This window comes from Ziziphus jujuba, chromosome 2 (assembly GCF_031755915.1).
Source record: "Ziziphus jujuba cultivar Dongzao chromosome 2, ASM3175591v1".
NCBI classification, from domain to species: Eukaryota; Viridiplantae; Streptophyta; class Magnoliopsida; order Rosales; family Rhamnaceae; genus Ziziphus; species Ziziphus jujuba.
Window position 1 is genome coordinate 18,640,841 of NC_083380.1, and position 26,726 is coordinate 18,667,566.

The 26,726-nt window shown below is 30.4% G+C and overlaps 3 protein-coding genes across 4 annotated transcripts; 1 reads left to right on the plus strand and 2 right to left on the minus strand.

Annotated features, from left to right (window-relative positions):
- Positions 1–43: 43 nt before the first annotated feature.
- LOC107418887 (single-stranded DNA-binding protein, mitochondrial) lies at positions 44–2,761 on the minus strand. Its single transcript, XM_016027577.4, has 4 exons — positions 2,453–2,761; positions 2,134–2,360; positions 993–1,093; positions 44–444 (listed from the first exon to the last, which is right to left on the minus strand). The coding sequence occupies exons 1-4, from the start codon at positions 2,714–2,716 to the stop codon at positions 365–367; spliced, it is 672 nt and encodes a 223-aa protein (XP_015883063.3). The 5' UTR covers positions 2,717–2,761; the 3' UTR covers positions 44–364.
- Positions 2,762–12,462: 9,701 nt separating this feature from the next.
- On the plus strand, positions 12,463–14,184 carry LOC107418891 (peptidyl-prolyl cis-trans isomerase CYP26-2, chloroplastic). The gene is made up of 2 exons (XM_016027584.4): positions 12,463–13,528; positions 13,998–14,184. The coding sequence occupies exons 1-2, from the start codon at positions 12,630–12,632 to the stop codon at positions 14,098–14,100; spliced, it is 1,002 nt and encodes a 333-aa protein (XP_015883070.3). The 5' UTR covers positions 12,463–12,629; the 3' UTR covers positions 14,101–14,184.
- LOC107418890 (uncharacterized) lies at positions 13,674–20,024 on the minus strand. 2 transcript variants are annotated; one of them, XM_048473513.2, is made up of 7 exons: positions 19,645–20,024; positions 19,153–19,351; positions 18,491–18,614; positions 18,059–18,387; positions 16,357–17,512; positions 14,777–14,976; positions 13,674–14,492 (listed from the first exon to the last, which is right to left on the minus strand). In XM_048473513.2, the coding sequence occupies exons 1-7, from the start codon at positions 19,728–19,730 to the stop codon at positions 14,394–14,396; spliced, it is 2,193 nt and encodes a 730-aa protein (XP_048329470.2). In that variant the 5' UTR covers positions 19,731–20,024; the 3' UTR covers positions 13,674–14,393. The 2 variants fall into 2 exon arrangements, with proteins under 2 accessions (XP_048329470.2, XP_048329469.2); XM_048473512.2 differs by having other exon boundaries at positions 19,153–19,354.
- Between the last annotated feature and the right edge of the window lie 6,702 nt (positions 20,025–26,726).

The following is a 26,726-nucleotide window of genomic DNA, read 5'->3' on the forward strand; positions in this document are numbered from 1 at the left end:
AAAAGAGATCATTTCAATTTGACTCAAAATTATAGCAAATAAATTCTACTTTGAATTTAAAATTTATTTATATTAGTACAATGCAACAATTTACATTATATTTTATTATCCAATGTTACCACTAGTCAAAATTTCTAGATCAACCCTTAAACAAAATTTTTGTCACAAATCATACCCTCAAAATACTGGCAAAATATTAAGGTGGGCAAGCAAAATAACCAATTTGCATAAGAAAACTGTAAATACAGAATTTCCCCACCATCTAAACCATTTTGAAAAATCATGATATCAATTACAATTCTAAAATTTGTATATTTCACCCTTAAATCTTCAACAACACTAAAAGAAAAAAGAAAAGAGGCTACTAGTACTGACCTACGCCTTTTAATTCAGCCTGTGTTGGTTGCTGGGCATTGCCTTCTTTTCCCAAAAATACAATACGACCTACGGAGGACACAGTAAACGTTCATTGAAGGAAAAAAATTAAACCAAATGTTCATACCTCATCACCACAAAATGCAAGAAAAATTCTATATCATGTAGACATGATTCATAAAATTTTGTGCCTTGATAGAAAGCAATGACCATGCCACTTAGCCACATCAAAAGATCAAAAGCCAAGAAAGTTAATTTTTAGATCTAGGCATCGGTAAAATATGGCAGATCTCCTAAACAATACATATTTAGAAGGTAGACGTGAAGTAAAAATATTTTGGAAGATGGAAAATAATACTGTGGAGCAGATATCTAGCTATGTTATCATAAGATTAGTGGTCCCAAATAAAAATGATATATTACAAGGAGTGGAATGTGTCTAATTTTGAAATGTGTGGGTGAAACTACATGAGAAATAGGTATATTCATCTAATTCTAAAAATAAGATATACAAATAAAGGAAAGGAAATGTATTGGAACTAAACATAAACCAGGTAGATTTTTGAACAATTAACTGATGAAATCAAAACAAAGAGTTCAAAATGCAATACACATACCATTTTGACGAATGGCAATCTCTCTTATGCGGCGTACAAGACCAGTTATCGGGTCAGTAAAAATTTTGGTCTCGAGATTCCCCTCCATATATAGAATTGAGCTGCAAAGAAAGAATTATCACCAAACTATCACAAATGCATAAGACATAAATGTTTATTAACATGCGAAAAATTCATAGGTCAGCAAAAGCCAATCTTTCACAGAAACATGGTATGACTAAAACCAGAGCCAAAATCCGACAGCAACAAAAGTACATTATGTTTCACTAAATTTTAAAAAATATATATCGGATTGGCTTTGCAGATAAAATCAAAACACAAGAAGGGCAATGAGACTCAACCATTTGACAAACAAAACCCCTTCCAAGTATGAAGTCAAGTTACTGAGACTCAACAATTGGCCCTTGGGTATTTTGCACTATTTCTTATATATTGTCAAGAGGCAAAGGAGGAGATACGCTTTGGTATTTTGCAAACCCAACAGACCCACATAAAATAAAGTTTTTATTCTAGATGACACCAACAGAAATCTTCATATCCAAGATAATGCACTTCCTTGATAAGACGGCCTCAATTCTTGAAAAGGCTATCATGCATCATTGACCATTTGAAAAGGGTCTAAACTAACTAGAAACTTAAGTGTAGACAAAGCATACTCTAAAAGCAACCAAACCAGTTTTCAAAAAAGTTGCTATTACAAACCTCAGAGAATATTATCAACTTCTGACCCCATATGATCAAACCAAATTTTAATTCCAAAACACTACAATCCCAAGCTTGAAAGCTACTGACACCTTTCCATGCATCTTACCAATTTATTTATTCAAAAAAAAAAAAATTGCACATCTCTACATATTTGTTCTACCAAGCAAAGGAATCAATGCAATAAAAAAATTTGATACTGAAATGTGACAATATTTACATTGATTGTTCTTGCTGCCATTTTGTTTTTCACGATACTGCTGCTAAAGTTATCAATTTTTAACACTACGATTTCTAATAATTCCATGAGGTCAGCCCATGAAAGAATTAAAAATATCATCTAACATTCCAATAATAAATATTAACAAACCAACAATTACAACTACTGCCAATCAATTTCCTCACTAAAGAAAATGTTTCTATAACACAGAATACTCACCCAGGCAGAGCATTCTTCATGGCAATCGAACCCAACCTCTCGGGATAAATACAAACCCGATGCCACTGAACAGCGCAACGATTTGCATACTCATTCGGGTTTTCATTATCAAATGGCCTTCGATTATTTCGAATCCCACCTGTTCCAACTGCAAACATTGTCAATCTCATCCCATTCTTCAATGTCTTCTGCACAGGTTTCTGTCCTACCTGCCCAACCAATATGGCCTACACCAAGGAAAAAAAAAAAAAAAATCAAAAACCAAAAACCAAAAACCGAAACCCTAAGAAAACAGCAAATTGGACAATCCAAACATTACCTTATAAATTCCTGCATCTAATCCTCCCTCAAGAGGCCGATCATAGAGAGAGCGTCGCTGATTCGAGTTATTGGATGAAGAAGAGTGAGGGATGGCCGAATCAGAGTCCGAGCTGGAGGCATCAGAGTCTTCCGCTTCAGAGGTCTGCTGGGAAGTTTGGTGGATGGTGGTGCAAAAGGGTTTATGGCAATGATGAGAGGTTTTAGGGTTAGATAGCAACGAGCGACTGAGCCTTCTTGACAGCGCAGCCATGGAAGTAGCCATTTTCCCCCTGAAATTTCGCTGTGAAAAGAAAGATGGGAACGTTTTGACTTTCTCCTTGATTTTACATGCTTTTGGGCCTTGGATCGGGCTTCAGGGTTTTGTCTTGGGCTTTAAACTGTATGGATGGGCTTGGGATCTGCATGCTGTAAGGATTGATGTGTGGCTGGGCTTGAAGCAAATTTCTCATTTGGCCACGGAATTGGAGGATATGAGGTCGGCTTGCGTTTTTTGTGATGGAATGCATCTTCTTTTTATTTATTTATTTTTTTATGGAGTGGTTGAATCTGATTCTCGACAAGGTGTTTCCTTGTTGTATAGTAATTCAGAAACTTGGTCTTAAGAATGTTTTTGGATTGAATCAATTCAAAACTCACTCAAAAGATATCATAGGTTTCAATGTTGCTTTGCTCCTCCTACCCCTAATCTTGATGTGGCTCATACTCGAATTTCAAAAGTAATTACGACTTTGTTTCTTGTGTAGAGGAGGGTCCTTCCTAATCTTCATATCCAAAAACTCTTTGAATACGAATATGGATAAATTTTGAATTCTTTTCAGTAATCAAGCTAAGATCGAATGGTTTTGGAGCTCTGGGTGTAAAAATGGTGTATATGTGAAAGAAAATTATTATGTAAAAATGATGTATATGTGAAAGAAAAAGACTTTTGGTTGAATTGCTATGTCTTTGCTTTGTTCATCATGAAACATAGTACTACAGAGTACCTAAAATATAAAAATATACAAAAAATCAATCAACGGTATTTCTAAGGATAGGAAATTGTGATCCTCCACGGTATGTCCCAAACTAACTTAGGTAAGTCAACTACAATAACAATTACATATATTACAATTATATCTTAATACTCCCCCTTAAGTTGGAAAGTGAATATCATGAAGTCCTAACTCGTTGTGCAATATCACAAATTAATCCTTTTCCAAAGCTTTCACTGATGCATCTGTTAGTCGGAAAAATGTAGGCATATAAGAAGGCTTAATTGTTCCTTCTTGCAATTTTCCTCGAACTATGTGACAATCTATCTCTATATGCTTTGTATGCTCATGGAAAACTAGGTTAGCTGCAATATGCAAAGCTGCCTAATTGTCTACTTGTGGAACCTTCAAGTCTTGTAAGATATAGCACAATTAAGCCAGCTCCAAACATGTGTTTGCCATAGCTAAGTATTCGACCTCTTCTAATGATCTGTAAATATTGGTTTGTTTCTCAGATTTCCATGAGATAAGTGAATTCCCAAGAAAAATACAATATCTTGTAATTGACCTTCTAGTGTCATGACAACATCCCCAATTTGAATCACAAAATGCATTTAGTGTAAGAATACTAGTAGAAGGCAACAGTAAGCGTTGACCTAAAGTTTCTATGAGATACTTGAGAATTCGTATGGCTGCATCCCAATGAAGTTTTCAAGGCTCATGCATGAATTGATTCAATATTTGTATTGAATAAACTATATCTAGTCTTATAATGGTTAAATAAATTAATCTTCTAACCAATCTTCTGTACTTAGTTGGATCATTAAGCAATTTTCCATATGGAGGGTCAATTTTAAATTTTGTTCCATTAGGAATTTTTCTGGCTAGGCAGCCATAAGTCCTTAATCTTGCAAAATGTCCAATGCATATTTTCTCTAAGACATGAAAGTACCTTTCTTTGAATGAGAAAATTCAATCCTTAAAAAATATTTCAAGTCTCCAAGATCTTTGATACGAAAATCCTTGAGAAGAAATTCTTTGAGGCGTTTGATTTCTTGAAGATCATTATCTGTTAAAAGAATGTCATCAACATAGATGAGAACTGCAGTAAATGAAGTGCCTTAAGCCTTTATGAATAAGGAATAATCAATTTTTGCTTTTTGATAACTAACTTTCTTAATGATATTTTAGAAAGCAGAAATCCAATTTCTTAAGGCCTATTAAAAGGATTTTTTTATCGATATACAATATTTTTATATAAAATTTCATACAAGTCACCATGAAGAAAAGCATTTTGAACATTTAATTGGTGTGAAAACTGATTTTGGGTAGTGGCAATAGTGAGAAGGCAATGAAGAGTAGTGAATTTGGCTATAGGTGAAAAAGGTTCTCAATAATCAATGTCTTCATCTTGATTGTATCCTTTAGCAGTAAGACGGGACTTGTAACATTAATACTAATTACATCGAACTTGTACTTAATTTTATAAACCCATTTGTTGCTGATTGGTTTATGTCCATTGGTAAAAGAGACAAAGATCCATGTGTTATTTTGTTGCAATGCTTTCAATCCTGCATTCATGGCTTGGATCAAGAATAACTTGAGCATAAGATTTAGGCTCAGTGTAACCTATAATGTTCGCTGGAAAGGAATGATGGGCAAAAGATATACGAGAGTAAGAAAGAAAATGAGAGAGAGGATATTGGGTACTTGTTGTAGGACATGATTTCGAAGTAGAATGATTAGCTTGAGAAGACATTATGTAGTCTTTATGCCATGTCAATGGTGGCTTAGGACGAGTAGAATGTTTCACAAAAGGTGTAGAAATGATGGTAGTCGGTGCATGAAAGTCTTGATGTGTGGATCGGGTTGAAGTTCACATGGAAAGTATTTTAGGTATCAAAGGTGCAAGTGTTGCCTATTCGATCTCATAAAAACTTGGCTGGTTAATTGGTTGGGTTTTAAGAGAAAGGATGGTTGTGGTGGAAGTATTTTTAAATGGCATGTCAAAAGAAAGATTAGGCAATACAGGGTTATTAGAAGGTGAAGTTGTTGTGTTAAATAAAGGAAAAATTGTTTCACAAAATCTAACATCACTGACTTACAAAGAATTACTTAGTCTTCATGGCATAAAAGTTTATAACCTTTTTTTACCTGTAGAGTACCCAATAAACATGCAATTTTTGGCACAAGGATTAAATTTTTTAAGTGGGATCAACAATAGTTGCGTAACATAAACAACCAAAAAATTTTAAATGATCAATAGGTGGTGAATGACTATATACTAACACAAAAGGAGATTTATTAGACAATAATAGTGATGGTAATCGGTTGATAAGGTAGACAATAATAGAAATGCATTCACCCCAAAAATTAAGTGGTAAGTGAGATTGGAAAAGTAATGCACATGGTATGGTGAGAATATAACGATATTTGTGTTCGACGATGTCATTTTGTTGTGAAGTGTAAACATAAGTACATTGATATTCAATCCCATGATTTTTCTCATGAATAAAATTCAAAACCATTATCCACTTTAACAACTTTGACATGGGCATGGAATTGGTATAAGCAAAATCAATAAAGGATTTAAAAAGGTTTTGTGTTTCAGATTTATTTTGCATAAGAAATATCCATGTGCATCTTATAAAATCATCCACAATTCTAAGAAAGAAATGTGCTTCATAATATATGGAAACTTTATGAGGACCTTAAATACAATACAATAAATTAATTGGAGCATCACCTTTTATAGAACTTAAAGGAAATGCAGTGTTGTTTGTTTAGCCACAGGACAAACAATACAATTATTATCATAGGAGATATTATTGAAAAACAATAACTGTGAAACTAGTTTATGACAATACGTGGATGGATGTCCAATATGCATATGCCATACGTTTGGAGTATGAGATACATGATAAGAAATGTATGTCCTTTGCAACGAATATATGTAACAGAGATCATCACGTTATTTATTAAGCTAATCATCTTCCCCATAGCCAAGTCTTACAAGACACAGAAAGTTAGAAACATAATAACACAACAATTTAGAATGGTGGTGAGTTTGCTTGTAGGCATTAAATTTAAATGGAAAGAAGGGACACATAAAATATTGTCTAAAATTATGTCTTGATTGAATGGTATGGTTCCCATTAAAGTGATTGGTGCTGCAGACCTAGTGGATAGATTAATAATGGGCATTCATAAAGGTTTTGTGTGAATAAGAGATGTGGGATCATAAACAATGTGATCGGTAGCTCCGCTATCTTAAATCCATGGTTTAATGAATGCATAATTGATTGAAGCATTGGAAAAAATAAACAGACCTGTGGCATTTGCATAAACATTGCTATTACTAGAACTATAATTTGAATTCAACATCGATATGGTATGAGCAAGTTGTTGGGATTGTTATGTAGAAAGACCAGCAACAGTGTTGGTGTCACATAAGGACTCATCATGTGCAGATTGTGAAGAATCTATTGCATTAGCAGTAGGGAAGTTGAATATATTTCCATGAGAACCACATTGTTGTTGTTATGGCTGATTTTGCGATTGCCACATTGTTATTGTTATGGCTGATTTTGCTATTGCTTTGAGTTCTTATACTGTTAGGAACCTGAATCCCATTTTTATATTTGCACCTATCTTCAGAGTACCATTTTCTATCACAATAATTACAGTTAAATTTTAGAGTTCTACAATTTTCAATTGTTTGACCTGCCTTATTATCATGATCACAATATTTATTCTTGAAATTGTTTGAGGAGTTGTTTGTTCTGTTATTGACTGCAATAGCCATGGAGAAATTCTTTGTTGATTTCGATGTCATTTGATGCTGTGTTTCTTCTTAAATTACAAAAGAGTAGGCTTGATGTACAGTACGCAATGGTAACATTATGAGGATAATTTTATAGACAACATTGTATGTATCATTAAGGCCCATGAGAAATTTAATCAATCGGTCTTCTTCTCTCTGGCCAATGTGCTTTCATTTGTTGTGGGATTCAACACAAGTAGCCTTTGCTAGTAAGATACCATGTTACACCACACTCACCCACACTTATTCTGGTAGGCTTACACAGTTTCACCCCCAGTCATCACAATCTACCCAAGTGTATTGATTACAGGTGTTGCCTCATATCTTTCAGGGTTCATAGTCTTACATAAGAACTTTATAATAAAGATATTCTATTTGGAAAGACATGTCATCTAAATAATTCCACCTCATTTAAATATATCTAGATTATTTTTAAATAAATCCTAATTAAAGAAGTAATAACTGGTTAGATTTGCATAGGATCCACCAGTAATTGTTATGAAATGGTTAATAAAATATTTATTATTCTTATATTACAATCAATATTTATGATTTGCCCTGCCAAGTATAATATACTTACTATAAAATCCTATTGACGTCCTTACTATATCAAAATCTTATAAATATATTACTTTTGATATAGTGAACACGAGGTAAGGATCTTATTGTAAATATATCCTATTTGGCAAAACACATCATCTATATATATATATATGAGTTAAGCTTATACCATGTCAACCTAATGGTTTTAGTATCAGGTATCTTCGATTAAAATCTCTTAAATCACTTTAAAGGTTGGGGGGTTTAAAAATCAATAAATAATTTGAATTCGTTGACATACCAAAACCTTGTTTAGGAAAAAAAATGAACCCAGTAAAAACCTAGAAAATTGTAAATGTATTTTTAAATCTCAAATCTTGTAGTAATCCAATGTCTAAAAGAGAATGTTCTATTGGTAAAACCATCAAATCGACTAATAGAAACTTGATTATATATATATATATATATATATATATGCGTGCATGGTATCTAGTAATCATCTTACTTGCAAGTGGTAGAGAGTGAGAATCATCAAGTGAAAGTTAATTTTATGCAATTTTATTCAATATTCAGATATCATGTAATTAGGGTACCCAACTTCACAATCATATGTCTTCAACAATGGGAAAAGGAAACTAAACAATAAAAAACTCTAATCATGCAGAAGCTTATATGTACATTATCATTAGACAAGATTTTTTTTTATAGTATTTTTTTTATTATTATTTTTATTTTTGATATTGGAGATTAGAGATTCGAATTTGAGTCATTTCTTGAAAAAGTAGTGGCTTTTGCTATCCTTGCATGGCATTAGACATACAGTTTTTATATGTGAGAATAATGACTAATTGGATAGAAGTCTTGAGAAAATGCAGCAGAGGAGTAAATCTTTGATGTCATGAGACTTTGAAATTCACTAGAGCCTTGTACTATTTAATGAAGCTGGTCTCTTAAGTCTGCTAACCTTAGTTGATCACCATAAATGCTTGGATCCATAATTAATTCAGGAACAACTGTGCGGCCTTCAAGCATACTTAATACTGCGGATATGTTGGGCCGAAGTGCTGGAGATGGATTTGTACATAATAATGCCACTTTAATCACCTCTTCCTTATTGAAAGCAGATCCCAACTTTTGATCCACTAACTCCACTATATTCCCTTTTTATTGTAAAATAAGGGCCTGAAAAAAACACCACAGTTTGAAAGGTATTAGAAGAAGTCAAAGACCAAACATGTTTCAATCTAATTTTAATATGCTAGTTGATTAAGTTTGTGCTTCCTCAATTACAGTTATTAAAAAATTATAAATAATAATAATATTTGGTCGATATTTCTAATACATTTCCCTGCAACAATCTCCAATGCAACAACACCAAAATTGTAAACATCTGCTTTATAGGTTAAGTAACCCCACAATGCATATTCTGGTGCCATATATCATCTGCACAGTACTATAAACTATTAATTACTTCTTAAAGATCCATATAAAAGGATATCAACTTTCATAAAAATAAGGATTGTTAGTTCTGTTACTCTCTAAACTATATCAATGATTGCATTTTGGTTGATTAACTTCTCTTTTTTCTTTCTTTCTTTCTTTTTTTCTTTTTTACTTTTCACACCTTAAGTTTTGGCCATTAAAACTATTTTTATCTACTTTTAGCAGTTTTGAAACGTACACGTATTTGATGCATCAGGCAAGACTTTTGTGGAGTTATCTGATTTTATAATTTCATACTGCATGTTTTAAAACAACTAAAAAGTATATTAAAATCAATTTAAAGTTAAAATGAATAAAAAAAAAAAGTTTAAGGACCAAAGTGCTAAAAAAAAAGTTTAAGGATGAAAAGGCAATTATGTATATAGTTCAAGGGTTAATAAAGACAACAATTTTTTTTGTTACAAACAAAAAAAAAAATGAACAAAAACCAAAGCCAATAATTAAGCTTAAAAATAAATATATCTATACTTAAAAAAATAACTAAATAAATTTTGGAAAAGCGACTCTAGCTACTAGGTAGAAGAAACAATATTTTGAAAGAAGGAAAAGTAAGTGATGAAAAAAAAAATCTATAAACTAAAAAATTAAGTTAAAGAGAACAAAGAATCACATGGTTCCAGCGATTCTTGTGCTAATGCTAAAGCCCCCATCGAGTAGATATTAGTTGCCTTGATGTTTCTGTGAACCACTTTTGGCATATATAATATTATAATAAAATATATATTTTTGAATACAACCAATAGAAAGTAAAAATATCATACTCTTTCAATTAATTCTTTTAATTCACATCCAAATCTATTATATATATAGAAATACTCTATGTCATATATATATATATATAATGGTTATGATAATAGATTTTACATATTTTTTGATACAATTATAAAAGGTAAAAAAAATTCATGCTTTAAATAGCTGTTGAGTTTTGTGTTAATTTATATTTTAATAGGATCATAAATAATAATAATAAAAGATGATATTTTGTTTTATTGATAATTTTGGAGAAATTTTTTAAAAAAAAATTACGATAACACGTGGCATTGACTCTTCTTCTTTTATGTATTATATAGATAATATAATATAATATTATATAAATTATAATAATAAAAATAAAAATATATGTGATTTAAAAAAGGTAATACTTGCATTCTTGGATAATGATCTTCAAGATTTTTCCCATTGGTCCGAATATACTTGATTAAAATCTGGTCTTTCTCAACCGTCTATCTAATATAATAATACAAATATATATTAAATGGTAATAAAATAGGATTTATTTTCAAAATAAATTATTTGATCCTATTTTATTACCATTAAATCCTATTTTACTATGTTTAACGATTATTATTTATGATATTATATTTTTATATCCAAATAAAATATATCTTTATTAATTTTCATGTAACTATATTTGTATATATAAAAATATTTAAAATATATTTAATTAATGAAACTATATATATGCAAATACATTTTATGTATTTGACTTATTTGATAAATAAAATAAAATAAAATATTTTATTTATTTTAAATTTATTTCAAAATTATTACCATATATCATTTTATCAATTGCTTGATTGTTATATTAAAAATTGATTTTATATATATTTGGGTATAAACATAAAAAGTAAAACAATAAATAAATAAATATATTATAAATAAAATAAAAATAAAGAAGTGCTTTTGGATGGAATTTGGAAGAAGCATATGCTGACACGTGGTACATACGGTTCTTCTTTTATATATTATATAGATATGACAAAGTAGAATTTATATTTAAAACAATTTATTTTATTTTATTTTATTTTATTTATCAAATAAGTCAAATATATTTGGGTTTTCATTAATACAAAGAAATAAATTATTTATAAGAATAAAAAAAGAAAAAAAATTTATAATTTATGTATTAATATTTTTGTTGATTTGTTAAATTTATTTTATTGTAAAACAAAAAGATGTTATAAGTGGTAATTAATAATTAGATTCTATATACTAATATATATACATATATGGACATATAATAAATGGAGTTTCAATATCAAAATATATAGATTTCAATAATAAAATTGATCTTCGAATTTAATCTTATTAAAATATATATAATCATAAATAAATTACCTCATAAGGTAAAAAAAATTTCATTAGGCAAATAATAATAATAATAATAATGAAGATAATTAAATTATATTATAAGTATTTAATATAAAAAAATTAATTATTGCAATGAATTAAAAAATATATTTGAATTTGAATTTGAATTCTGTAGATGAAAAACATTATATAAATACATCTAAATTTGAATTTAAATTCCATAGGTAGAAAAAATTAGATAGGTAAACACTTTTGAATTTGAATTCTATAATTAAATAGTATTATATATAGAGAGTAAACATTTTATTTTTAACAAATTTTAACGATATAGATTAACAAAAAATTAAGATCCAAATATATTTAGTAACAATAAAACTTTTAAATAAGTTTTTAAATATGGCTGGATAGATTGATTTTATCAACCAGATCAATGCTACCAAAATACCATAGACATTCAAAATTCAAGTCCTAAGACTTTAGGAGGTTTCAAGCTTTGATGATAAATCAGAAATTAATAATGTTGAAATGGTTTTAATGGATGAATATTTTTTTTCTTAAAATTTCATTACATATTATTATTATCATTATTATTTATGTTTAAGTATATATAATTTCTATTTATTTTTAATTTACTGTTTCAGAATATTTTAAAATATTTTTATAACAAATAATATATATAATATAATTTAAAATTCAGTTCGTAAATATGTATGTAATATATAATAACATCGAAACTTAAATATTATTATTTATAATATTATACATATTATCTAAATTATATATAATAGTAAGATAGTTATTTTTTTATGTTATTATTAGATTTGAATATAATTAATTATTATAGATAATTTTTAAAATCATTTATAATGGTTTTATATATTATGAATCGCACGGAAAATAATGCTAGCGTATATATATATATATATATACACCAAAGTGGATTATATACATACACAAAGGATGATAAACGAAAAATAAAAAAATAATAAAATAAAAAGGATGATATTTGTCATGAGAGACGGCCCACATTTGGCTGCCCAAACTGACCGTACATTTTGGGTGCCACAAAAAATAGGCATTTTCTAAGGCATATGGATTGGCTTTCGAAACTTTCTTATCCACGAAAATCTTACACCAACTGATACATATACTTGACTGAAAACAGATTTGGAAAATACTTTCAAAGCAAAACCAGAGAAAAAGCTCCTCCATCACTAAGTAAAAAAATATATTGAAAAAAAAAAAAAATGTTACAGAGCCCAAAATCCTTGCAATCTTCCTCTCACTTCCTTCATCATCCAAAACTTCCACTACCACCTACTCCACAAATTCTAGAAATACCCACTTCCCCATCTTTTCCAACAACCAAACAATGCTGCAAACTCTCTCGCAGAGATCTCACAATCCAAAGCAATTCCTTGTTGCTTCTTCTCTTTGGCTTTCAAACTCTAGAACCCTTTCAAATCTCCAATGCTCGAGCTGAAGAGGAAAACTTGGCAGGCACTAAAACGGAAGAACAGCAAGTTGAGAATTCAGACACCTCTCCTAGTTGCAATAATAGAAGCCTGACAAAGCGTGCATTCATTGACATATCCATTGACGGAGAACCAGCTGGTCGTATAATTGTCGGGCTATATGGAAACGATGCCCCAGTCGGAGTTGCTACATTTAGTGATCTTGTGAGTGGTGCTGCTGGTATTAGTTATAGGAGGAAAGAGTTCGTCAAAATCATGCCAAGTTATGTCCAGCATGGTGGGGTGAGATCTTATGGTGTGGATGCAGAGATGGCGAAAAGGACGGGAAGCACTTCAACGATAGAGAATCTTGTCGACGAATGGGAGAGGATAGAACAGAGGTGTGGAGCAGGGACTAAGAACTTGGCTGGAAGTGTGAGCATTATTGTTAGAGATCCTTCAAAACCACCCCCTAAGTTGAAGCTGGTTGCAAGGAAAGGGAAGCTGGAGATAGATCAAGAGGAGGTCGGTACAGCCCCAAACGGAACAGAGTTTGTCATTGCGTATAAGGATTCTCCGGAGCTGGATGCTTCCACTTTGGTGGTCGGGAAAGTGTTGGAAGGCATGGAGATTGTAGAGAGGATTGGCCTGGTGAAGACTGTAAAAGAGAATACCAGTTCTCCTTATTTCAGGTGAGCTGCAAAATTACATTGAGAAAAAGGCACAAAAATGAAAAATTTGGTGCTAAAACTAAGAATTCTAGACATTAATGAAAATTACTGTACATTCACAAAATGACCGAAGCTTAAGAGATTTCCAAGTGCCATAAAATGTAAATTGATTCTTAAATATGCATTCCCATTCCATTCCAAATTATATTCTATAAAAATTTAGATAGATTTGTCTGGTTTCATATCATTACATAAAAGAAAATACTAAGCAAACTCATGCATTTCACATCATGCACCAAAGTAGCCAAACTTACAGCAAAATTATAATGATAACTGTATCACGAGTGCATTACCCTATTTTACAAATGCTAAAATTGATTGTTTCTAAGCCAATGCCCCTGGAAAATATTCATCAGCTATCATGATTGCCAATGATTTTCCGCTCTTGACCAAAAAGTCATACTAACGACCAACTTTTGTCTCGTGAAAGGGTGGCAAAGCTGATAGGTGACAAAAGAGCCGTTGTAGCAGAAAGAGGTTTCAACCGCCCTTACTCAAAGGTGGTGGTCACAAATTGTGGCTTGCTGGAGTAGACTCTGTTCACAACCCATTTTCTTCCCTTTCTTTTTTGTTAGAAGAGAAACACTTCATGTAGTGCAATTAATTCATTTATATTCCTTCAAAAGCCTCAACATCATATGCTTCAAATCGGAAGTTTCCCCCTGCAAAGGTGAAAATTCCAGCTTTACTTTAAAGCTGAGTTTGGCAGTAAGTGAGAGAACTTCCAAAATGGATGTAATTAACAACAAACAGAACACTTCCAACGGTTCCAAATTGATTATAGCCAAGAAAGAGATGCTTTGTGTTAAAGCTTGCAAGCATTTCACTACTTCTCAGAACTTTGGGCCACCATAAGTGTGCGCTTCATTCTTTTTGGAGACGGAGACATGAAGAGCTTTCTAACCGAAGTGACTGGATCATCCACCTGCACAAATTTTATAATGCAAGATGATGACTCTCTTCAGAAAACCATTCTATAATTAACACTTGCTCAAATCTTATAAGACAGACACTACTACAACATGATGTTTATGCATCAGTGCATCCTGTGTTATAATTAGTAAAAGAACCTGCAAATTTGGAGTTACAAACATATACCTGGTGAAACAGGATGCAACAGGTAATAGAATATATGCTGGAGTGCGAGTGTTACTCTTATTTGACAAGCAAGCATAAACTGTTAGTACATTAAGTAAGGCTAAAAAATACCTTAATTATGGATGCTGAAGAAGGTGAATTCTTAGGTGGAGAAGGTGAAAATCCTTTCTCTCGTTGTAAAGCATATAATGTTTGTCGCCATCCAGGTGTCACATTGCCTGTTGATGCAATCCAAGGACAAAAATGTCTGTGCTGCCTGATGGGATCAAACTCCATTGCTTTTTCCACTGGAACTTGTTTATGATCCTTACCTGATAGGAGAGACAAAAACATGTTGATAAAATCTATTTTGGAATTTCATTTAAAGTCAAGCATGACAAGCTCTTGTCTCACTGTAACCAACTGAACAAGAATTTAAATGTTTGGTTATATATCTGTGATCATAATCAGTCAAGTAAATAGTAAAACTTACAAGGTAAGGAAGATAGTAAAAGAATATACCATCAAACTTTGAGCAAGGTAGCCGTTTAAAACTTAAAAGACAATTTAACCAAACAATGTGTACTCCATACTCAAAATTAACTACTTCAATGAGTCAGGAGATAGTACATTTGTAATGGTGCATTCTCAGACAAATAAAAAATTGGAAAAGTTTAAAAGAGCAAACGGAGCTTGATTAGGAGGGTGATTTAATGGAAGAAAACTTTCTAACTATGGTAAACTTGCTCCCACCCAAAGCCCTCCCTCTTATTTCTCAACTTGCTGTAGCATTGTTTTAGTTTGGTTTATTTCAATTACAAATCTGTTGTTAAAAGTCAATATTCAGGTATATTATATTATATTATATGCTTAAGGCCAAGAAGAGAAAGATCATGAGGGACAGACAACTCAGGACATGGAATCAACAGGAAGCCATTAATGTATTCTAGGGAGAGTTTCATAGAATATTAAATAAACCCTTTCGTAGTATAGGATTCTTACCCCTATCAAGCTGGAAAAATGAATGGATCCAGCTTGAACATTGATGACTCTTTTATGGCTCAGTTTAAAGAACACAGCTTTTTTAAAAAATTCTTGCATGGTCTATGAAAATATTATTACAATTTTTATTCTCAACTAAGAAAATTTATTCAACCATAGCATCCAACTGTCATATGGTTATAGTTATGGCTGCTAATCCTATAAACAAACTGCTAGACAAGATGCAATTAATAAAATGAAAGTGATGGATCAAGAAAGGAAATCGAAGACTTGTTTCGAGCACAAATAGACACAAGCACAAATATGGTATATGGTTAATTAACTTTCAGTGTAGTTATATAGTTTCATAGTTTAATTAAGTTTCCTTATTTAGTTTCCTAAATTAAGTTGGTTATTTTATAATAAATAGGGCACATTAGAAATTAGATAAACTATTACTAATTAATGAATAAAGCTACTGAATTAGCTCTCTTAACTCCCTTTTTCTCCTAATTCTCTCCCCTTTCTCTCTGTTTCTCTCTCTTTCCTTCTCTCTCCTTACCAACTTGCATCAGAAAGATATTGTGCGAGTAAATATCTAATAGGGAAATAGACAAACAACTAATATAGGTATAGACCAAAGCAAGACACAAAGCAAAAAATCACCAATGAAAAGGTATCACATTAAAGTCAGCTGGAGTTGATAAGCAAGGAGTAGTAACATTTCTTACCAGTACCAAAAACCACAAGTTCATTTTTGGCAGGAGTCTGCAATCTGCCTCCAATATCCTCCTGGCTATTGGCTTCCACAGCTGTGGTGGCCTGGTTATCAGTACTGGTTTTTTCAACATCTACATTGGTTTCCAAACAAGATGGAACAGATAAAGACTCTTGATGGCCAGCTAAAGAAGTATCTTTACCATCCACTACATTGCTCCCTAAAATATGTAGCACATTGCCATTGCCAGATGAAACATTTAAAGAGGAGTGGTTTCTGTCATTTTCACCCATTATATTGGTATCACTGTCATTAGGGGTCATAAGAGAAGAGTTTTGAACATGAGAATTATCAAGATCTTCTCCTGACAAGTTGTTAGATCCAACATTAGCCACATTTTCAGACAACATAATATCACCCTGGCAACTTTCTTGTGTTTCAATTTGTGAACAAATACTTCCCATTAAGAAATCATGCATGCCATCATCAGGACGAACTGTTTGTCCAATAACATCTGTTCCTTCCACTGACTTATTTTTGTCATTCTCCTTGCTATGAGCATCACCTTTTTCACTGGCATGACTTTTTTCTTGGTTAAAAAGTATACGGTCCCTAAATTCAGAATCATAAGAAAACCGAGCCCTTAAATTCCGGCCTATAAGAGGCAAAGAAATAGTTGCTTTAAAGTTCTGCTTTGTCGGTGGAGGACCTCCTGCAATTGTCAAATTTAAGTTTGAAAGTCTTTCTTTAGACAATGTTGCACCTTCTAAACCACCACTTATAACATCTCTCCTATTTTCAGTATGATTTTCAATGCCTGAATCATGGATTACAGAATGGTTTTCAGTCCCTAGCTCTGTATGTCCAACGAATTGGAAAAATTCCATTGGCCGCTGAACTGTAGAGAAGGTCCATAATCCTACAGTGGCTCCACAAAGCCTGCAATCTAGAACAACAGAATTGGGATCAGATAGTTCAAAATTAGGAACTTCAGAATTTTCATCTCCTAACATACGCTCTTCATTTCTAGGATTCTGTGTATCAGAAACAATATCAGATGAGTCACAAACGTTTGCCTTCAAAACAGAATGATTTGATCTAATCTCTTTGTCAACAAAATATGGTAGTAAGCGAGGTTCCCAGCCACATAGACTTATAAGCTTTTGTGCCTGCAATTACAAAATGTTTCAAAAGTGATCATCTATCAACATCAAGAATGAATCTCTAAACTATATCACTAGCATTTCCAAAGAGTATGCTGAGGGCCAAATCAAATTATCACTAACATCAATAGCAGTCACAATGTTTAGCAAAGGTGTTCAGAGTGACAAGATATAATGCACAGACATATCAATCCACAAGGAAAAATACAGTACGTGTCAATCCAAATTAATGTCAAGTTTATATAAAAGAAATAGAAGAAACTGCATCAGGAGCATACCAAAAACAATACAATTCTTTCTATAGACTCAGGGAAAGTCTCAAATGGTAAGCAAAGTACTAAATGAATAAAGCCAGGTCAGACTTTGTTATACATGTTACAACAAACCAGTATGATGCAAAGAACCAAGAGACTGACAGGTATTTTGTTCTCTCAGTTCATCAACCATTAGTACATGTAAAAACAGCAACAATATAGATTACAGATCATGTATAAATGGTAAAAGAACTTTTCACAATGATATTAGCTTCCTAGACTAAAACAAGTTTCAAACCTGATAATACAGCTTTGCAGAATCACATTCGCTGCCAAGATATTCTGTTGTTAAACTTTTGGCAGAACCATTGCCACATTCTACAGATTGATCAAGAAATTGCTCGAGTTCAGGAACTCTCATGCAGTCAATGGCTGAAGATGAAATCAAAGGAAGAGCGAAAAGTTGCAAGAGGACAGAGCAACGTTCTCTGAATTTATCAACTAAAACTGGGTGTGGTGTGGGCGGAAACTGTCCCAGCATTTCATCACATGCATTGTCAATCCAAGGACAAAGTAATTTGTGCCCATTGTCCAGCTTTAAGCTAAATACCAAGGCTGCCTTCTCAACTGACAAAAATAATAGTTTCAACTCAGTTATAAACATAAAGAATGTTGCTGCATAATAAAGTGAACGACTTCAGTAAAGCCAAACTTGGTAAATATAACATGCCTTGCTGCTGATTCCAAGATGAAGGAGTTGAAAAGAGAAGACGTGCCCCACATGATTCACAGGCTATGATATCTGTATCTACATTGATCCAACCTCTCCTAGCACAATTTAGAGCACTTACTACCTGATAATAAATTAAGAAGTTATTTTCCATCCAGAGAAAAATATTAAGGTGAGAGGTTGTCAAAGACATTTCAAAACCAAACTTCAAAACAAATAACGATGGAAATAACTTGTGTAAATCAAATAAATTCTAGATATAACAAGTTGGAATTCGAGTGTTCAGAAACATGTTAAACACTAAGAATAGAACATCTCCCATGAGCCATTAAGTAATACACTTCAAGTATCTCAAAATTGATCCTATAGGGTCACATGAGGCAATAAGCTCCATCTCAACTTACTTACGCGAACTATACCGGAGAAATTGCAGTTTTATGAATCAAACTACTTTCATAATCATCTCGAATAATGCGGCTAATGTTACGAGCCATTAGGCAACTAATTACCATTTCTAATGGGGAAAACATCTCAACATGATATAATCCGAGCAGCGCATGTGTAAAAAGAGAGTTAACCCCATATTCTCATAAATTCAATCTGGCAACTAACAAAATGAAAATGCAAAACATGTTAGGAAGAGCTGGTCAGTGGAAGCATACCTCAGGTTTAGCAAACCAAGTCATGGACTTGAATGTGGCTAACCTCCTCATAAGATCTCCACGGTCCCATGGCCTACACAACGGAGCCTGAGAGGAAGGCTCGAATGCATTACCACTCGAAGTCGGTTCTACTAAGGCGAGTGCAGACGACGGATTTGCACGCTTTTTACCCCTCGAAGTTTTTGAATTCGAAGTACCACTACTATGAAATAAAAACATAATCAAATTAAATTTATATAAAAAAAAACAAAAAAATAAAAAAACAAAAACAAAAGGAACAGATTCAAATAGCTCGTATCAAAATTTTCAACATTTAAGTTTCAGAAAACGAAACTATTTAGAGAAGTATCTGCTAAGCTGAAATCGAGCTGAATTCTCATATATTAGTAAAGACCAAACAAAGAATTAAAACCGAATATTTTCTCATCAATCTTTTTTTTTTTTTTTGTTTTTTAATTCCATAATTTCACCGGGAAACAAACGGAAACGAACCTGGAGGAGGAGTTAGGGATGGATTTGGGAGCGTAAAAAAGCTTGTCCATGATCGAATGGAACTTCTTCTCAGAATCTTGAGCCATTTTTCTCTCTGCTTTCGCTTTTTTGGGATTGAATCGCAAGGTGACCGTACAATCAGATGATGAAAAAAACCAAAAAAACAAAAACAAAAACCAAAAAAAAAAAAAAAAAAAAAAAAAGCGCCTAGCTTATCAAAAGGGCTTTTTTTTTTCTCTCAGTTGCCGTTCGTCAGCATCCACGGATTTTCTTAACGTGAAACGACACGGCGGTGATGGGGACGATGAAGGAGGAAATAATCTGGCATGTCTCAGAGATTATGTTTGTGTTTGCGCTTGCCCGTGAATTCTCGACCGTCTGATCAACGTTCTTGAAGTTTCAACTTTCAAAACACAGTATTGGACGAGAGTCAGGAGACTGAGATGGGCCTGAGTTGGATCCACAGGCCCAATAAAGCCCAATGTAAATAGAATCTTGGTCTTAGCCCAAAACCTTTGGATGAAAACCAGTCCACCCGATCCAGATTATGTGTAGGTCCGTGATCCAAACAAAATCAGGTCTTTGGGATAGGGCGAGATAACATTTGTCATTGCCAAGATGTGGTTTGGAATCATAATTAGTTTTTTAGTTTCCATTTTTCTCTTCTTCTTTTTTTTTTTTTTTTGGCTTAGTTGTATGTAATTTGTTTATGTCAGGTATTAGCTAATGATAGTTATAGTTTGTTAAATATCATAAATAATAAAAGTTTGAAAAAAATATAAAAATAAAATTCAAAATCCAACTCAATATGAAATTGTGTCCAATATTATGTCTTCTTTTCATTACCTTTATAGTTAATTTAAATGTCTAATAGGCTTAAAGTATCACTAACACTTGAATAAACAAATTACACATAAAAAGTGGGAAAAAGGAAAAACTAAAAACTAAAACTAAAAATCAATTATGTTACCAAACAACTTATAAACTCTAGCATTTTATCCCTATTTTTTTTTATCTTTAATGGGAGGGATTGTCATTTTTTAACATTGGATCCCACAACAATAAAGTACAAGGACCCATAACCACTTTTTACATTAAATATTATATTTTTACTTTTAAATGCTAAAAAATGGACCCCATGACAATTTGATAAAATTTATATTTTGATAATGCTAGTTCTTAATATTTGTTATAGAGGAGTCGATGCTAAAAGTTAACACTGGCATTGACATTTATGATTGTTAATACAAAAATAACATTTGCTATTAAAAATGCTTAGTATTTTCAAAGGATTTTTTAAAATAAAAAACATAATTTTTATGAAAAAGAGCTTTTTTAATACAAACATTAAAATTTTACAAGACATAGCAATACTTTTTATTTATGCTCTTTATTTTTATTTTATCTATAAATATTTATTTTTCTATTTATTACAAGTTCTCTTTCTTTTTATATGAAATTTATTTAAATATTATATTAATGACATGGGAACATGTGCTATATTAAATTAAATCAACATAAAAGCATCTTTAATAGGCTTTATGAAATCTTTTTCTTCTCCTATTTTAAAAAGTCAAATATCTTTTTCATAAATCTAATAAATTAAATTAAATCAATATAAAAAGTATCTCTAATAGGTTTTTTGAAAACCTTCTTTCCTCTATTTTCAAAAGTTAAATAATTTTTAAATAACCCTAATACATTTTTGAAACAAAAACAATAATTCCAATAGTAAAGCACCTTATCTGTGCCCTATGCGGGTTCAAGTCTCATGGATGGAGAGGGCCTAGGGATTAGCAACCAAAAAAAAAAAAAAATTTAATACACTCTTTAAATTGTAAAATTGAAATAAAAAGTGAGGTTTGATTTTCCAAAATTAAGAGATCCACTTTCCATATAAAGTTTTTAATGCATATATCTATTACACAAACATTTTTCTATGCAATATTAGTATAATTTATTAAATTTCGTATATATATATATATATATATATATATAAAGAGGGAAAAATTAAAAAAAGAAAAGTGAATATTAATTATTTATAGGGAGATAAAAAAATTTAAGAGTAATGAAAAGTGTATATATATATATATAAAGAGGGAAAATAAAAAAATAATAAAAAAGAAAAAGTGAATATTAATTATTTGTAGGGAGATAAAAAACTTAAGAGTGTAATGAAAAGTCTCTTTATTTTATAATATTTTTCAACGTGTTTTTTATTTTAAAGATTATATCATAGTTTGAGATGCTCTAATATTTAGTTAAAAATAGATTAGATTTTATATTTAAAAAGCTAAATTAACTTTTTATATTCAAAAATCAAAATAAAAAATATATTAAATTTTATTTTAAAATTTTAATTTTCTAAAATAAAAAATATGATATATTTAAATAATCTATTGGAAATGCTTTTTAATAAGCTATAAAATGGTAAAAGCTATAGCTTATCTTCTAGGTCCATCACACATGTGAAACAGTAAATGTACCGAAAGTGCTAAGATGATCAATTCTTATAGAGGGCCTAAATGAAAGTAATATAATATTGTTGGGTTCATTTTTCTATACATTTAGATTCTAGTCTTTTATCAATTATCAATCTCTTGTCAAATTATTTAGTAAAACAGTTTAATGGCTGTTAGTATTATTGTGTGTGTGCGTGCATATATATATATATATATATATATATATATATATGTAAATTATTTTGTTGTCCTGGATGCTACTATTGTAAATATATATATATATATATAAATTATTTTGTTGGCGTGGATGAGTCCACAATTTCAAATTGAAAGCCTTTACCCATCCAATCTTTTTAGCTATTTTTAATAGGTAGGATAAAGATTAGAATTAGGATTAAATAATCCTAATCCCGTATTTAAGTAGCAGTATCTCGAACCTGTTAAATAATTCCTTTCCTATGGATAAAATTATCCAATATAAAATAGTGGGATAAAATTATCCCACCAGAATATGCTTTTTGATTTTTTTTATTTCTTTTGTTTTTTTAAATCTTTGTTTCTTTTGATTTTTTCCTAGATTTTTTTTTATTTTTTTAAATCTTTGTTTCTTCGTTTTTTTTATTCAGAATTCTTTTTCTCTTACGTTTTCCTTTTTTTATTATTTTTTATCTACTTTCCTTTTTGTTGCTTTCTTTCTTAATCATTGTATATCTTTTTTTCTTTTTTCTTTTTTCTTTTTAAATCTTCGTTCTTTTTTTTTTTTTTTGGGTCTTGGTTTATTCTTTTTTTTTTAATTGCATCTGTCTTAAGTTTCAGTTTTTTTTTTTTTTTTGTTTCTCTAGTTTCTTTTTTCTCTTTTATTTTAAAAAAAAAATAATTAAATAAAGGACTTATATATATTTTTATATTAAACTTATTTAATTTAAATCATTTTTCTTAATTAAAAAATCAATAACTTATATTGTAACTCATATTCATTTTTTATTTCAAATAAAAAAACTTAAATTCATTTTAATAACAATTATAAAAATAAAAATAAAAAGAATTAGTCCTATTCAATTGACACCAAACATAAAATTGAATTAATTCTTATGCATCCGATCTTACTTCCAATTCTAATTCAATCTCAATTTCAATCCAACCATATTGTGGGCAAGCCTATTTATGTATCCAAACAAAATATATTTAAAAAAAAAAAAAAAAAGGGAAGAAAATGCGTAGTAAAGTGATTAGAGAGTAGGGAGGCGCAGAGCAACGTGCAGGAACCGTGGAGCACCATGGAGTCTATAATTATAGATAGAGTTTGGCCCTTGTTAATGTATCTTTATAGGGATTCATAGGGTGGTCCAAACTTCTCCTTCTCTCTCTCTCTCTCTCCTCTCTCTCTCTCTCTCTCTCTCTGTGTATAATAGAGGTTAGACAATGAAGATTGGGAGAACAAAGCCCGAGGAAAAGTTTCATTAACTGCCCATAAATGAAGTTTAAATGTATATATGCTTTTCATAATTGTAAAAATAAAAGTCAAATTTTTTATTACATCCCTATATACCATTCCTTTAATTAATGTGCTGCGGATGCTGCAATGTTCCACATAGCTCTAACATATAATGGCATATGTAAGATGAAAATAAAAAATAAAAATAATGGTATCATATTTTCTAAATTTGTTCAAAAACCATCCGGGGAACTAATGCCAACCGTTGGATTCATACCAGGGTTCATATTGAATGTATACTTGGTTTAGTTTTAATTCTATTTCTACGCCGCTTTACAGTTTTGAGAAGTATTTCTCCCAAAAAAAAAAAAGGCAGTTTGAGGTGTAATCCAAAACCTAGCTAATGCAAAACTTAGTTTGTACATTTTAACACACTACTAAAAGAAAAACAAAGATGAAAAAAAAAAAAAAACCACGAAAATGACCTTATTCACCCTTTTATTATTATCATAATGAATGGCATTTTCTTGTGGAAATTTTAGTTATTTTTAGCATAATATTAGGGAATTTCATTACTATTACTCTTTAAGTATGAAATATATAGATCAAATTGAATATGTAATTATTAGAATTTGTTAAAGATTCATATATTTAGTACTATGGTGGAAGATTTGAATTTGTATTATTATTAAAAAACAGTAACTTTTATGACTAAACTATCCCCATAGAAACTCATAAATATTAATTATTAGAATTTAAAAGCACATAAGTGTATATTCAACTAAATGTGAAGGGTGAGGTTTTGGGTTTTTGCGTATAATTAAACATCACTAACCATTTATAAATTATAAATTTATAAAGAATCGTTCCAATTAAACAAATTCATAAATATTAATTATTAGAATTTAAAAGCACATAAGTGTATATTCAACTAAATGTGAAGGGTGAGGTTTTGGGTTTTTGCGTATAATTAAACATCACTAACCATTTATAAATTATAAATTTATAAAGAATCGTTCCAATTAAACAAATTATAGTGACCCAAATTAAAATCTAGCTAAGGCCAGAAAAAAAAAATATGAAATTTACATTTTTTTCAAGTCACGTTAAGGAATTACAAGCATAATAAATAAATGTTTAATGAATTATTGAAAGCTGTCTTTCACGAGCTATACATATAAATGTAGAAGACAGTTGTCTGTATAATGGCTAATATATGCACTGTACTTCAATAAAAGAAGATGGCAGTGAAATGGAGGTTGTATTTGCATGCATTTGCATCATAATTCATGCAGAGAGAAAGACAGCCTTAAAAATTGGTCCCCTACAAACCCTAACACCGTCCCTACAACTCCCTCCTTTCTTTATTTTATGTGTCAATGCTATTACTCCTTATTAAACACCCTGAAAACCGTTTACCCAAAAAGCCATGATTAGAACCCCAACTTGTTTAGCTTCTCTTTTTTCCTATACTGTCTCTACTCCAAACACCTGCCAATCCATTTCTCGAGATCTTCACCTATAAAAATCTTCTTTTACCAACCCATTTTGCCTATAAATTAAAAAAAAAAAAAAAAACCTAAAAATTTAGGTACGGTTTAATAACATGTTGTTTTTAATTTTTAGTTTTTTTTTCTTTAGTTAATTACATATAATTTACTTAGCTTGAATGTTTATTAATAATAGTTAGAGTTTATTTAACATTTTTATTAGTATAAAATTTAAAGAAAGAAAAATAAAAAAATTAAAAGCAAAAGTCTAATATAAATTGAAATTTTGTTTAATTTCGCATATATGTCTTCTTCTTTTTTCTTCTTAATTTTATAGTTAACTGATATGTTTAATAAATTCTAATTATTATTTAAAAAACATTGCAAAGAAGCAAATTATATAAAATTAGAGATCGAAAAAACCAAAAATAAAAACCATCCATGTTAATAGACGGCATCTTTTAGCAAACCTCACCTCTATTTTTCTCCTAAAAAAACATAAAGGGTAAAAACAATATATATATATATATATGTAGTAATTTTTATTTCAAGATTGTTTTGATATAGTGCTATCAAGTCCTTTTTATTAGCTTTCAAACTTTGTTTTATTAGTTGATTACTGATTCAAGATGTAATAATGGTTTATTTCAGATCATATACAATCACTTAAATTTTAAGACTTGTTTCACTAAATTCTTATGGTCTTCCCATCAGTTTTCAATCTCAGGGCTAGCTGATGATGGTTGTGAGAATAACTCTATGAATATACCATCCTCTTGAGGTAAAGATATACACAACTCATGGATTTGATGTTTTTAGCTTAATAATGAGAAAAACTTGAGTACAATGGTGGCAACCTGCCATGTAAATTTAAGAACATAACTACCATATAAATCTAAGAACATATAATTATATACAGTATCACGATAAAATAAAGCATTTAGACTCGATAAAATATTTAAATATTTATTGCATATTTATTTGTGAGTGGTCCATTGTACTATATCATCAATAACAATTTATTTAAATTTTTGGTGTTAAAAACAATGTTTTATAACTTATAACATGCAAGTTGATTGTTTTTACTAATCACCTAGTTTCATTCCTAATCATTATTTTATACGAGTTTCACCACCTTATAAGTTTTTTTAACAAATATATACATATTTAGCAATGACCATTAACAATAAAATGGAGGGGTATCAGATTTATTGACTAAATTTTTATATCTAGTTATGTGTAATTTATGAAATTTACTAATGATTAATAAATTAATAATATGAATTTTTATATCTAGTTATGTGTAATTTATGAAATTTACTAATGATTAATAAATTAATAATATCTTATAGTCATAGATAAATTTAACGAAACAATATTACCAAATCATTGAATACTGAAAATTTAATTAAAAAAATTAATGAGTCTGGAATTACTCTAAAATGGAGTAAGTGAAAAGAAGTATTCAGCTTGCACACATTAAGCAAAATATTGTCTGCAATTTATATAAATTGTAGACGTCCCCACCGAACAATTATTCAATAAACATGTATATTCAACTTTCAAATTTGTCTCCTAATTTTTTAAAGACAATTTTCTTGTAATTTTTTAAAGGTAATTTTCTGATCAGTACAGTTTTTAGTTTTTTAGCTTGTGGACTGTACTGACTTTTCAAAAGCCACGTTTTCTGCAAAA

Excerpts from the sequence above, each read along its gene's own strand:
- LOC107418887 (XM_016027577.4), bottom strand. The coding sequence starts at position 2,716 with ATGGCTACTTCCATGGCTGCGCTGTCAAGAAGGCTCAGTCGCTCGTTG. Across the intron at positions 2,361-2,452 it reads TAGATGCAGGAATTTATAAG|GCCATATTGGTTGGGCAGGT; the intron begins GTAATGTTTGGA and ends TCCTTGGTGTAG. Across the intron at positions 445-992 it reads GATTGCCATTCGTCAAAATG|GTCGTATTGTATTTTTGGGA; the intron begins GTATGTGTATTG and ends TGTCCTCCGTAG.
- LOC107418891 (XM_016027584.4), top strand. The coding sequence starts at position 12,630 with ATGTTACAGAGCCCAAAATCCTTGCAATCTTCCTCTCACTTCCTTCAT. Across the intron at positions 13,529-13,997 it reads ACCAGTTCTCCTTATTTCAG|GGTGGCAAAGCTGATAGGTG; the intron begins GTGAGCTGCAAA and ends GTCTCGTGAAAG.
- LOC107418890 (XM_048473512.2), bottom strand. The coding sequence starts at position 19,730 with ATGGCTCAAGATTCTGAGAAGAAGTTCCATTCGATCATGGACAAGCTT. Across the intron at positions 14,977-16,356 it reads ACTTGTGGTTTTTGGTACTG|GTAAGGATCATAAACAAGTT; the intron begins GTAAGAAATGTT and ends CTCTCCTATCAG. Across the intron at positions 14,493-14,776 it reads CTTCAGCATCCATAATTAAG|GTGGATGATCCAGTCACTTC; the intron begins GTATTTTTTAGC and ends AAATTTGTGCAG.